At 53.0% G+C, this 12385-nt stretch overlaps 2 protein-coding genes across 2 annotated transcripts; one reads left to right on the top strand and one right to left on the bottom strand.

Moving 5' to 3' along the window:
- Nucleotides 1-6885: 6885 nt before the first annotated feature.
- J4E90_006168 (uncharacterized protein) lies at nucleotides 6886-9636 on the bottom strand (the record flags this gene model as incomplete). The annotated part of the gene is made up of 2 exons (XM_051435717.1): nucleotides 6886-9423; nucleotides 9475-9636. 2 exons carry the CDS (start codon nucleotides 9634-9636, stop codon nucleotides 6886-6888), a joined length of 2700 nt encoding a protein of 899 aa, XP_051290575.1.
- A 428-nt stretch (nucleotides 9637-10064) lies between these two features.
- On the top strand, nucleotides 10065-11294 carry J4E90_006167 (uncharacterized protein; the record flags this gene model as incomplete). The annotated part of the gene is made up of 1 exon (XM_051435716.1): nucleotides 10065-11294. The coding sequence occupies one exon, from the start codon at nucleotides 10065-10067 to the stop codon at nucleotides 11292-11294; it is 1230 nt and encodes a 409-aa protein (XP_051290574.1).
- Between the last annotated feature and the right edge of the window lie 1091 nt (nucleotides 11295-12385).

Genomic DNA, 12385 nt, shown 5'->3' with positions numbered 1-12385 from the left:
GCGTGGTGAGTGAATTGGGAGAGAGCTTACTGGAGCACCACACGACAGATGCGGGACTGGGAGCAAGTTATATTGGGCAAGGCACAAGCAGGGCAGAAGCACAGGGTTCGCTGGTCCCAGGATCAGGGCACTATCAGGGACTGAGAATTGCATGCGTGGGGATGGGAAAGTGCAGTCCGCCCTAAGACGCTAGCGCCAGGCAGTGGCAGGGGCCCCGGCTGCCGGCGATCAGCTCGCAGGCGACGCGCACTAGGAAAGAGCGACCGACCAGGAAGCGGCATCAGCGCATGACACCGTGGAACTCAGTGCGATGCACCGCGGAGCGTGCTGCTGGGTTGCTGGGACGAAGCTTCAGCGGTCCTGCAATCGACATGGGTCAACATGGGTGGTGCAGAAAAAGAAAGCCATGCAAGATTGCCCGTCGGTAGCAGGCTGCGCCGGCCAATGCTACGGCGGCGGACAGGTGCCGTCTGCTCAGGAGAGATCGAGATCTCGAGGGCAGTTTCAAGGAACTCTGCGACCTTCGGGCGCCAATGGCAAGAAACAGGCCCTGTGCCAGCTCACACCCGCACCCTCCGCCGGCCTGGTGCCGGTGCGTGTCGGCGTCAAAGAGTCAGTTGTTTTGTTTGGGGATGCGCATCGGAATGATGTATCGCATCGGTCGCATGGTGTCGACACTACAGATCGCGACACCACAGACACCAGACACCGCAGCCCTGGACAACTACACAGCGCAAATATCGCAGCGACAGCGACAAGCGACAAGTCGTACCAAGACCGTCAGAGCCTGTCATACCAGCTTCCTCTCAGCGCCCCCAGGGTCTGCATTTTCGAGCGCATTCGGTACTCGAAAAACAACGCGCCGGCATAACGTCGCTGGGTCTGATGTAATACAGAATCAGGGTCTTCTCCGCTTACGCATCCCTGCCAGCCGTTCCGACCTATCCGCTCGCAGCCTAGCGCCGCGCTGGACGTTGAGCAGTGATCGGGACATCTGGTGGGGAATCGGTATTCTTGAACAACAGATGACGTCGGGCGTCCGCCATCAGCCACAGCCCCTGGCGCTCTTTTTAGCGGCAAAAGCCCCATAGACTCCTCTGGCCAGACTCTTGACCTTGCGCGCCGTCCTCGAAACGGCAGCCGCGCAGCACTGACCGAACCCCTCCATCGAGTTTTTGCACCACATCGACGTGATCTCCCTGCTCTAGCCTGCTTCGTTCCTTTTCACTTTGCGCGGCCACCACCCATCCGGTCCTTTTCTCCCCTCAAGGCTGCCCGAATCACGATCTCTGCCACCCTCGCGCAGCCTTTTCCCATCGCTGTTTTATGCAGGGCCCGCCCAAGTCCCCCTTCCTGCCGCCGACTGACCCGGCGTTAATCTTCTCTTACAAACGCTGATGTCACTCCTGCCCCGTGCCTTACGCCTCGCATTCGGCACCGGTCCCCACTGCCGCCCTGCCCTATCGGGAAACTCACGATGGCCAAATCCCATGCTGCCTCATGTGCGCAAAATTACCAGCCGGCCACACGAGGGGTCCCCTGCTGTGATTGCTGCACCTCATGCCGATACGCTTCTGTCGATACGAAGTCCAGTATCTCACCGACTTTGGCATCGCGATCTCCATTCTTTTGCTGATGGAAGCAAGGGCGCCACGCAGCCACGTGGACCAGCCCGGTGCTTCGTGATCGTCCCGCCCAACATCTGAGAGATGAGATGCGATCTTAACCAATGCCAGCCTCGTCTTCAGCCATAGATCCTCCTGAGATGTTCCACGGTACTGCGCCCTTGGCCCCTGCCGCAGCTGCTTTTTCCTCGTTAATCTGGGAACTCAAGATGCTCACCGCGCTCAGCTAAAGCCAAATTGCTTCTTCGCCGCATGCTCCCCTCGCGCAATCTTCTTCGTGTGGTATCTCTCTGCATGCCCCAGCCGCCATTGGTGCAAGACGATGCGCCCACTTGAAGACCCTGCAGACGAATTGATGGCGTCTTCACAAGCGCGAAAGCTCTCAACGTCCGGCGGCCTCAGCTCTCCACAAGATCAACACGTCTAGGATGTCAGATGGCGCCCGCGTCTTGGGATTTGCTTTTGATCTGACCCAAACAGCCGTTTCGCGCCGTCTTGCACATCTCTACTGATAGTCACTGCGAACTGTTTGGATGCCAATACCATCGTGAACCCATTGTCGCAAAAGAAGCGCGCCCCACCTTACATCTTCTGTATACCGATTTTCCAGGGAGCTCAATTCTCTATTCTAGGCAACTATGTACCCCACTCAGTATCCGTTAGCAGGTCGTCCGCCCTGTGTCGAATGAGAGTGGCTGGACTACACTCCGAGCAGCGTTTTCACGGTTGGCGCTACTCTGAACTGTAAGTGTTCAACGATATCGTGACTAAGCAGTCATAGATGGTCCTCCATCACTCCCGTTTATCCAGCCTAGGGCATATTCATCGGCTATTGCACTCTTCCTAGCATATGTGCATGGGTATCGAGTAGAACTGCGAGAGCCCAACGCGGCATGCATATCCGCTTGCTTGCCTTGCAAATGCCTGCCGCCGTAATTGGAAACATCCTGGCCGCATGGAAAGAGGGAAACATGTTCCTACCCAGTCAAGTCATGCCCAGCGTCCTTCAGCGACGTCCCTGGACAAGCTCCTGGCTACAAACTGGACCCTGGATAGTCCATCGTCAGCTCCAGATCATGTACGCGTATTGTCACCAGTAGTCCCGCATAAATCGCAAGGTTCATACACAACACCTACGACATGAACAACACAAACCCCTATCGGCGATCAATATTGGTTTAGCCACAAAACAAGCATACGTCACGTAAAAACCGTTAAGCGACGCGGTTTGAGATCAGTTGTCCCGTGGTGCCACATATTCCGAAGATATTCGGTGTCATAAGAGCCGTGTTCTCAGAGGCTGATAGCCGATCTTAGCAAACTCTAGTCGCTCTCACTTCCACGTTCGAACTACGGCAAGCGCGCAAACTCCAGACTCCTGGTTACATTAGTTTTTACGCCTCTCATTCCACATATGCCGTCTTGAGCTCAACCATTGTTTGCAGGGTCTTTCAAGGGAGCTATTGACCCCTCCAGAAGCGAGGAGCAAGCTCCGGAATGAGGGTCTCTTACTCGAAACCCCGCTCCAAGCTACGTTATTGGTCAGAATGCCCCGGAGCAACCATCCGGGAGGCGTCGACCGTTGCCGAGTAACCGTAGCATACCTGAGAAACAGGTCGCGCTAGGTTGTCCCGCCTCCCCGCGCTTACACTACACCCATGTCAATCCATGTGGGAAGGAGCTGTTCACTGTAACTCTTTTTCTTTTGCTCCCGACCTCTCAGCACTGAGCGACCCTAGGATCACACACAGCACTCTGTGGTCCACGTTGTAATGATTATGCACCAGGTTCTCAACCCAACACAAGGTTCGCATTCGTGCGGGGCGGCTCTCCGCAGCGGTATCAATGCTTCATGAAGATCGCCAATCCTTCGCGCGCGCGCGCCATCTCATTCTCAACAACGCTGGCGTATGGTCCTGCGAGATTCAATTACGCCATCTATGGACCCTTTCGAAGTTGTCATGATGCATGTCGGAATAGGTCGGTATCCGGTTTGCAAGGGGTTGGGGTTGGTCAGTATTTTATCCCTTGAACAACGGCAGATCTGGACTATCGTTTTATGCCCTGCAATGATTACAAGACATACGAACCATGTCGTAGGTCTGCTCTTTGTGTAGCTTACACAATCCAAGGAAATGTAGCTGTCAATTATCGGTCAACCTCCGCTGCAGTCACCGCAGGGTTAACGACCCCCAGCATGTCTCCTGGTAGCGACCAAGCCGTCCGCTGTCAAACCATCGTATGATGCGCGCCATGAATAATGCGAGTCGTGACCGCGCATCGGTGACCTGAAACGACGCGCATCAACCACCCCATCAAGTTACACCTCCAAGATTCCGCCCCAAGCAACTGAAGCGAATATCCACACCTTCTGCAAAGCTCAACAGTCACGCAGCATTCCTTCGCGATGTCGAGACTCAGCCTGACCTCATTACACCGAGCAAGAGGCCGACTCACAAGCATCATGACCGGCATAAGCGAGCGCAACGAGTCGTCCCTCTGACGTCTTCTACCGGGCATCTCCTCCGTGTCACACATCACATCGCCTTGCATCCGCGGTCCAACCAACCCCCTTGTCTTCGCTCGCTTCTCCTTATCCTCGGCGTTTTGTGATGTCCATGACACTCTACCACCTCATACTTGATCACCAAATCCACATATAGTAGACCACCAACGCGAAAGCGAAAAACGTACGCGTTGCATCGGGACATCCGTTTTTTCGCTTAATTACCGAACATCGAACGGAGAGTCTTTGCGATCCCGGGAAGGTCGGTCCCCACTTGCATTGTTTGACGTTATCATCGCCGGGGGTATAGTAGTCACAATTGCTATTTCTATTCGTGGTCTTTGCGACTCAAGATGCCGAGTCAGAATGCATGTCCCTCAACGTCCCCGAATTTCATGTGTGAGATGCCCGTCATTGTTACCCGGGGTTGTTGGATGGTCTTGAGGTAAGGGTGGCGTACCCAAAATTCCACCTGCCGGATGGATTGCTTTCCCTGTCATTTGAGATTTCCGCGGGATGTTGGATTGAACGTGGGATTGGTGGCGGGTGAAAATTCCGCTGGGGAGATCAGGCTGTTGCATCGGATTGGTAGATGCGATTTGTTGGCGACTCCTGTTACAACGGTACACTGGGAGTAATGCACTCCTACGTCGTAATTTGTAACTCTCAACAATATCTCTTCTAGCCCGGATTCAGAGCATGCTCCCGCACTCGCACATTATCTCCTTCTCATGCTGCCATATAAACTTTTCGCTTAAGCAATATTTCTCCGGAGCGCATCTCAGATCAGAGCCAGGGTGTTGGAAGTAGGTTTTCGAGTGTCGCGCAATGTTCATGCACATGCACCACTTCCCTTTTCGGAAATACAAAATGCTCAGGCCTGGGGCACGAATTACCATGCTCAACCGAACTGGACCGTACCCTGTCCTTTCTTAGCTCTCAGTCTAGACTATGTAATGACATCGCATACGCGACTTGCTGTCTACTGCAGACTACTCGAACTATCATAATGCGGCGTATCGCTTATCTCTGGGTCAAAGTGGTGAACAGGCGGCCTGAAATATGTATCCTCAGCAAGGAGACCGTAGTCATCTCGCGCATCACTAGTTCCTTCTCCTATAGAAATGGTCAAGTGATAAATTGGTCAGCACGGGCTGGAATAAACGCAGTAGTCAAGTGGTAAATGCTCCTCACGCGGAGTTCTCGCCGCTCACCATACCCATGGACATGCCCAGGTGTCATGTTGTTGTCAGAGCAAAGTACGCGGGGCTGAGCCGAATCTATGTACTAGAAGCAGGGAGCCCCATTGTTATTTCATGCATAGACTAGTTCTGGCTTCTGTTATAGAATGGGTAGGTGATGTGGAGGTGAATCGCGTGCTCAGAGGCAGGGAGACCATGCCTATTTCCTGCATAGACTAGTTTCTGGTTTCTGTGTAATGCGCATAGTAATGGTAATGGTAATACGAAATCTAGATCGCGTACTTGGAAGCAGGGAGACCATGCCCATTTCCTGCATAGACTAGTTTTCACATCTGCGAATTAGGTATAGTTATAGTGAAACGCGGAGATTGAGGCTGCACGCGCGCGCTATAGTCAGTGTCGGAACGGGGAAGTGCGCGGGGGGAGGCGAGGCGGGATGGGCGAGGCCTTGATCATTAATCGGAAAAGGGTTCTTGGGGTGCTTGGGCTTCTTGGGTTCTTACACCTTGACATGAACATTCGCATGGTACACCATGCGAGAAGGCTTTCTCGGTCTTGAACGCCGATGCAGAGGTTTAGTGATCGTGAGGACGACATGATGCTTTCATGAGGTTTGAATGAGGTTCGAATGAGTGTTGTTGTTGGGCTTCAAGAGACGGGATGGAGTCGAAAGAGTGAGGCTGTTGGACTTAAGACACGGGATGGCGATGGCGATAGTCCGTTGAGGAGATGCGGATTTCTGGGGGTGTTGGATATGCCCCCAGATTTCTGTTCGTGAAATTCCTCGTTCTGCATCTACACCTGGGCGACGGTGGAACGCTATAAGAGGAGAGGAAGGGGCTGTGGGTTAAAGTGCACGCCATCTGCCCCCTTCTCATTGTCTCAAAGCGTCCGCAAACGCCAAACTCTGGACAGAGATTGTGGATGGGATGTTCGTTCTACAGAATGTAGATTCTATTTAACAGATGTATGGACTTTCTACGTTATATTCTTGTAGCTGGTGTGGCGTGTTGTTGTCATGGTAAGTACTGGCTCGTACGCCCAAGAATCTCGAGAACTTGTAAAGCCAGATCTGGAAAAGTACTCATCACGCTCTTTCGAAGAAGCGGTTTATCCATTGTCTCATCTACTTCTTCATAACGGGATGTGTGAGATTTCCATCTCACTCTCGTATCTTGCTTAGATATTGCAATCATTGTAGTATCCAGACATCCTGGCTCAACCCAAAGAGATCGGATTTGAGGTACCCAAACAAATACACTGCACATTTGACAATGTAGGTGTGAGCCGACTGACGGGCGTTGAAGCACTACGCGAATATGGGTAGGAGTCAAGATGAACAACACATCTAGTGCATGCACCCAAACATCAGTAACAGCGATGAACACACTCGCCATGATCTATGAACTCGTCCATTACAAGGGTATGGGATATCTACAATAAAACTCAAGCCATGGACAAGACGAATAACGCCACTCGATGAATCGCATCAGCATTACTACAAGACTGACTCCTCGCACCTGCTTTTCCGTACGCCCTATAGAAGACCCAGCTACTCGCTATCGTCATCGCCGATAATCTTCGCGTAGTCTTCCATAGAAGCGAAAGTGGGCAGGCTCTTGAGCTTTCTCTTCTTGCTCTTGCGGCCGTCCTTGTCCTTGTCTTCGTCTTTATCGTCGCCCAGGTTGAGTTCGACTGGAACGTCGGCGTCGCTGTCCATGAAGGCGTCTTCATCGTCGAGGTCGAAGTTCTCAAAGTCATCGTCATCGTCGTCTTGGTGCTGGCCACCGGCAGCCTCTTCTTCTTCCTCTTCCGCCATAGCCTCATCATCGTCGCTACCGAGGTTGAGTTCAACACCGCCGTCCATTCCTCCAGCTTCATCGTCGCTCATCATGTCGTCCATGTCGAAGTCGCTGAGGTCGTCATCGTCACCACCATCGCCTTCAACATCCGGACGACTCTTGACAAGCGCCTGCCAGATCTCATCATCATCGTCGCTTCCTTCATCGCTGTCGTCCTTGTTCTTATTCTTCTTCTTCGTCTTCCTGTCAGCTTGCTTGGCTTTGCCGGATTTCTCGAAGTATGTGTGGAAGAAGACTTCGTCGACACGGACATCGTCGACTTTGCGTCGCCAGAACTGCTCAGAGTTGAGCGGGTCGTGCGTGCGGTCGCCGTCGCGGGCGGTGATGAGGTAAGACGCGGCCTTGGAAGTTCCAGACATAGGCTGCATGATCGACGAACCATGTATACCTGGTGCCTTGGTCTTTGCGTTGCGGAAGGAGAATTTGTCGAGGAAGTTCATAAGAGTGTAGATAGTCGGGTCAGGTTTTTCCTTGATGGGTTCCTGGTTGACAATCTTGGAGGCCAGGACGTGAACAGAAGGGTGGTAGTGTGCTTGCAGTGGCAGCAACTCCCATAGGCAAGACAGATCAGCATGCGCGTATTCTGGGTCTCGTTTCCGGGAGTCATAGGTCACTTGTGCAGGCTTCTCTTCCACTTTCTTAGTCGTTGGCTCCTTGTCCTCATCGACGTCCTCGTAGTGCTCATCGCCGCTATCATCGGCATGGTCTTCAGGCGTTGACAACATGGTCTTGATGGTCGGGAAGGTAGCTATCAGTTCGTTGACGAGGTACAGAACACCACAGATGAAAGGCGGCTCGTGCATGTGGATGATCTGGAGTAAGCGCTTGACGAAGGCCTTGACACGCTTGATACTGGTATCAGCCTTGAGCGAGCGGTACAGCAAGTTCAAGAACATGATGTGCTTTGAGGTTGTCATCAATCGGGGATCCAAAAGAGATTCGTACAGAGTCCTGTAGAAGCGATCTGCGGAGTAGTGCTTCGTCGCAGAGATCTGCTGGATGAGGGTCATAGCTTGTATGCTGGTGTTGAAGTTGGAAGAGTGCGTCACTTCGAAGATCATGTTCAACTGCTCTTCGAACTTTGCGTCGTCGGTTTTAGCGAATGGGAATGCGCGGTTGACACCTGTTAGGATGGCTGAGATCAGCTTCTCTCGCGACTCGTCCTCGACCTTGAAGGCCATGGTTGCCGCCTTTTCAGCCTTTTGCTTGGCCATCTTTCCAGGCTGACCGCCGCCTCCCTGAACGTGACCGTATTTGTTTATCCTCTTCTCTTCCTTCTCGTGCTCTTTCTGCTTCTTCAGCAGCCCAAGGAAGATGCTGAAGTAGATTTCCAGAAGCTTGTTGGCGACCTCGGGCTCCTTCAAGCTGAGAACGGTCTGGTTGAGTGTAATGATGGCGTAGTATTTGGCAACGCCACTCTGGTTCGGTCGGAAAAGGAGGTCGGATTCGATGGAGCTGATGATGACGTTCTTCATGAGCGGGTGGGTAATCTGGAGCTGGAGCAGCAGGTAAGACGCCCTTGACGCGACCTTCTTTTCCTTGTCTCCAAGCTTGTTGATGAGCAGGCGCAAGAGGTTCTCTTCCTGTTCCGGCTTCTCCTTCAACAGCTCCCAGACATATGTGACGGCACGGTTGCGCGAGTATTCGACCTCATCGTTGGACCAGGTTTCCAGGATCTTCAGCAGCTCAAAGTATTGTTTCTTTAGCCAATCCTCGTATGCCCACACAATCAGATGTGTCTTCTCCAGAGCGCCCGGCAACTTGTCGCCTGCTCTCCACTGTACATTCTTTCCTTGCAGTGCGGCGGTCAGGCCTGGCTGTCGCGCAAAAGCCTTGAGTTTTCGGTCTGGTGGGAGCAGAACGCCCTGACCCAGCAAATCCTTCAGCGCAGCCAAGGCCTGCATGGCAGCATTTCTGCTCTTCTTCTGCGATAGACCCATGAGCTGGCCAAAGGCCTTTTGCGTGTGCAGCGGCGACTCTTGAACCAACAAGGTCAACGCGGACACCTTATCCTCCATGGTACCAGACTCCATGACGGTCGACATGAACTTATGCGATGAGTCCTTGGCCAAGTGGGTTGCGGCATACTCGCTGGCCTCTGCGTCGAGGAGCTTGATGGCATATTCGTGGATGTTGTCGATGATGTAACGGGGCGGGATCGTAGGATTCTCGACGGTCGGGAGCGCTGGCAACTCTATCGCATGCCATTCTGGCTGCGGCTTGAGCAGCTATGCAAAGTTAGCAATGTGATGAATTTTTCTTCTCTTGATAATGCGCACCAGCTGCGACCGCGCCTTCTTCGCGTCACCATCCTTGCGCGTGTCTTTCTTGTCGTTGCGCGCGCCATGCTTCCTGTCGTTCTTCGCGCTCATCCGGTTCTTATCCGGAGAAGGCTTCTTGAAGCCATCCTTGGTCTCGGCATGGGTTCGCTTCTGCCCCATTTGGTTTGGTCGGTGTCGCGGAGGGTGGAGCTACAAGGTCCGTCAGAGAAGAAACTCTGACCGTCATGACCTTGAAAAGATTCCAGCCGCTCGCGAGAGCACTGAGTCGAGATTTTGGAGGCCTTGGCATCGGCGTTTTGTGTGGCTAACGGGTTGTGGACTAGCGCGGTGGAGCCTTCATCGTGGTGCATATTGCGACACAAGTGCGGACTTTGGAACCACCTCCGTGCGGCCATGCTGTGACTCAACTGGTTGCTTTGATTCAGGGTCTTTTACATCACACATCGATTCGGTCCTAACCTCGACATACCAAGAACACCACTTGGTATACGTCGTCACTACCAACACATCCCCCACCAACTACCCCGCCAGCTCGCATATGCTGGAGTAAGGCAAGCGCGCAAGGACCACGACTACCATTCCATATCATGGCTACCGAAGCAGGCGATGAGGATTCCAAAATATCCATCACACCTCTTCTCAAACGACTGTGGCATGAGTCACCGACGACCAAACCGACAGCCGACGAGATTGCAGCAGCCCTCTCCTTGATCTTCACAAACAGTCTATCCGAAGTTCAGACTGGAGCGTTGTTGACATGTCTCCATTTCACGGACCAAGACAGACAAGCAGAAGTATTGGCGAAATGCTCAAAAGCGATGCGCGACTATGCTACAGGCATTGATGTCAAGGGTCTTCAAGAACTGATCAGTCAACGAGGAAGGAAAGAGGGTTCCTACCAGGGAGGTTTGTGCGACATAGTCGGTACAGGAGGTGACTCCCACAACACTTTCAACATCAGCACTACTTCGTCCATCCTCGCCAGTGCTCTACTCATGATCGCAAAGCATGGCAACAAAGCATCGACCTCACGTTCTGGTTCAGCAGATCTCCTGTCTTGCGCACCCCCTAAACCACCGGTCATCACCGCCATCGCACCCAAGACCATCTACGAAATCTACTCAAAGACAAACTACGCTTTCCTATTCGCCCCAATCTTCCACCCTGGAGCCAGACACGCTGCTTCCATCCGAAGGCAACTGGGCTGGCGCACCATCTTCAACCTTCTCGGACCCCTCGCAAACCCGCTACACGACTTGATCGAAGCGCGCGTACTGGGTGTAGCAAGAAAGGAGATTGGACCCGACTTCGCCGAGTCGCTGAAGCAATCTGGCTGCAGAAAAGGCATGATCATATGCGGTGACGAGGAGCTGGACGAGCTCTCGTGCGCTGGACCAACGCACTGCTGGCGGTTGGTTGAAGATCCCTCTACAGGGGAAACCAACATCAACTACTTCACTGTAACACCAGCAGACTTCGGACTACCCGAGCACCCACTGAGCGAAGTCAGTCCTGGACAATCGCCCGAACAGAACGCCCAGATTTTGATGAAGATCCTAATGGGCGAGGTTCCACCGGATGACCCAATCCTACACTTCGTCTACATCAACACCGCGGCGCTGTTCGTCGTCAGTGGTATCTGCGATGCGGACACGAGCGACATGGGCGAAGGTGATGATGGGAACGTCAACAAGGAGGTCGGCCCAGGAGGTGGACGCTGGAAAGAAGGTGTCCGGAGAGCCAAGTGGGCAATCTCGAGTGGAGCGGCGTACAATGAGTGGCAAAAGTTCGTCGAAGTCACGAACAAGGTGGCATAGATTACGTTACGTAGGTTTGCGCACCACTGTGTATTAGAAATTTTCTACCACGATGGTATCCCGTCGCTTCTCTCAAGCAATGCCCAGTTCCCTCCATTCTTGGCTGACCCATCCAATCCATGGAACCTCGCATCTCGCTCGATTTGCTACTTGGACGCCCTCCTCTCGACCCCGTTCTTCAGCTTAGTCGTCTATCTGTGGTTCATATATAGGCTTGTACCTGAGCCCGTCTAATGCACGCCAGATCTCCAACGCAGTAAAGCCTGACTCTGGCCTCTCCAGTATCATTTCCCGACCTTTCCTCATGTAATCCGGTTTTCGGGTCGACTTGTACCCCTTCCTCACGAACCGTAGCGTCTGGAGCTTCTTCGCAGTCACATTGACAGTTCTGAGCGTCTGCGCTATATGTATGATCTGCTCGTCGGGCACGTGATAGTTTGGCGCGCACGTATAGGTCAGTCGTCGCAAATTGGTAGCGTATTTGATGATGAAGGAAAGAGTCCGGCAGTGTTCCTCTATTTCCCTTGCAGGAATGGCAATTGACGTCATGTGTGTCAAGGTCGAAGGTTCAAGGTCGAGCCAGTATATCTGATCTGGCCGTCGGACGTGGCGAGGGGTCTCACGAGGACTTCGAAAACGAGGTATCGCTAGCATGTTATCGCCAAATTCGACTTCGTTACGTCCAAACACCAGATCCATCAGCTCAGCCCGGATGTCCTTGTTCACACCAAGTACATTACTCTCCGCAAGGTACCAGTCATCGTCGTTCTCCCAGGAGGAGGAGTAGTCTTCATCATCTGATGAATCACTATCATCATGATACTCATCGTCATTGTTTCTGACGAGATGAGCGCGCATGCGCCGTAAGTTCGAGTGTACTCGGGAGAATTGTAGTCTTTCAATCTTTCGGCGCACTTGAAATACCCCTTTGCGTACGTGCAGCGGATGCCTGCGCTTGGCGTGGAAGGTGAAGTGTGTCGCGTGAGGACAGTCATGACGACCGGGGCAGTCGACCCAGACATAGCCTCCGACAGGGAAGTTGAGATATTCGTAGATTGCATGACGCAACTCGGCAGGAAGGCGAGAGAAGA

Source organism: Alternaria incomplexa (genome assembly GCF_024043165.1).
Source record: "Alternaria incomplexa strain BMP 0042 chromosome Unknown scaffold_8, whole genome shotgun sequence".
Taxonomy (NCBI): domain Eukaryota; kingdom Fungi; phylum Ascomycota; class Dothideomycetes; order Pleosporales; family Pleosporaceae; genus Alternaria; species Alternaria incomplexa.
The sequence above is the reverse complement of the archived record's forward strand: the minus strand, read 5'-3'. Positions and strand labels throughout refer to the sequence as shown.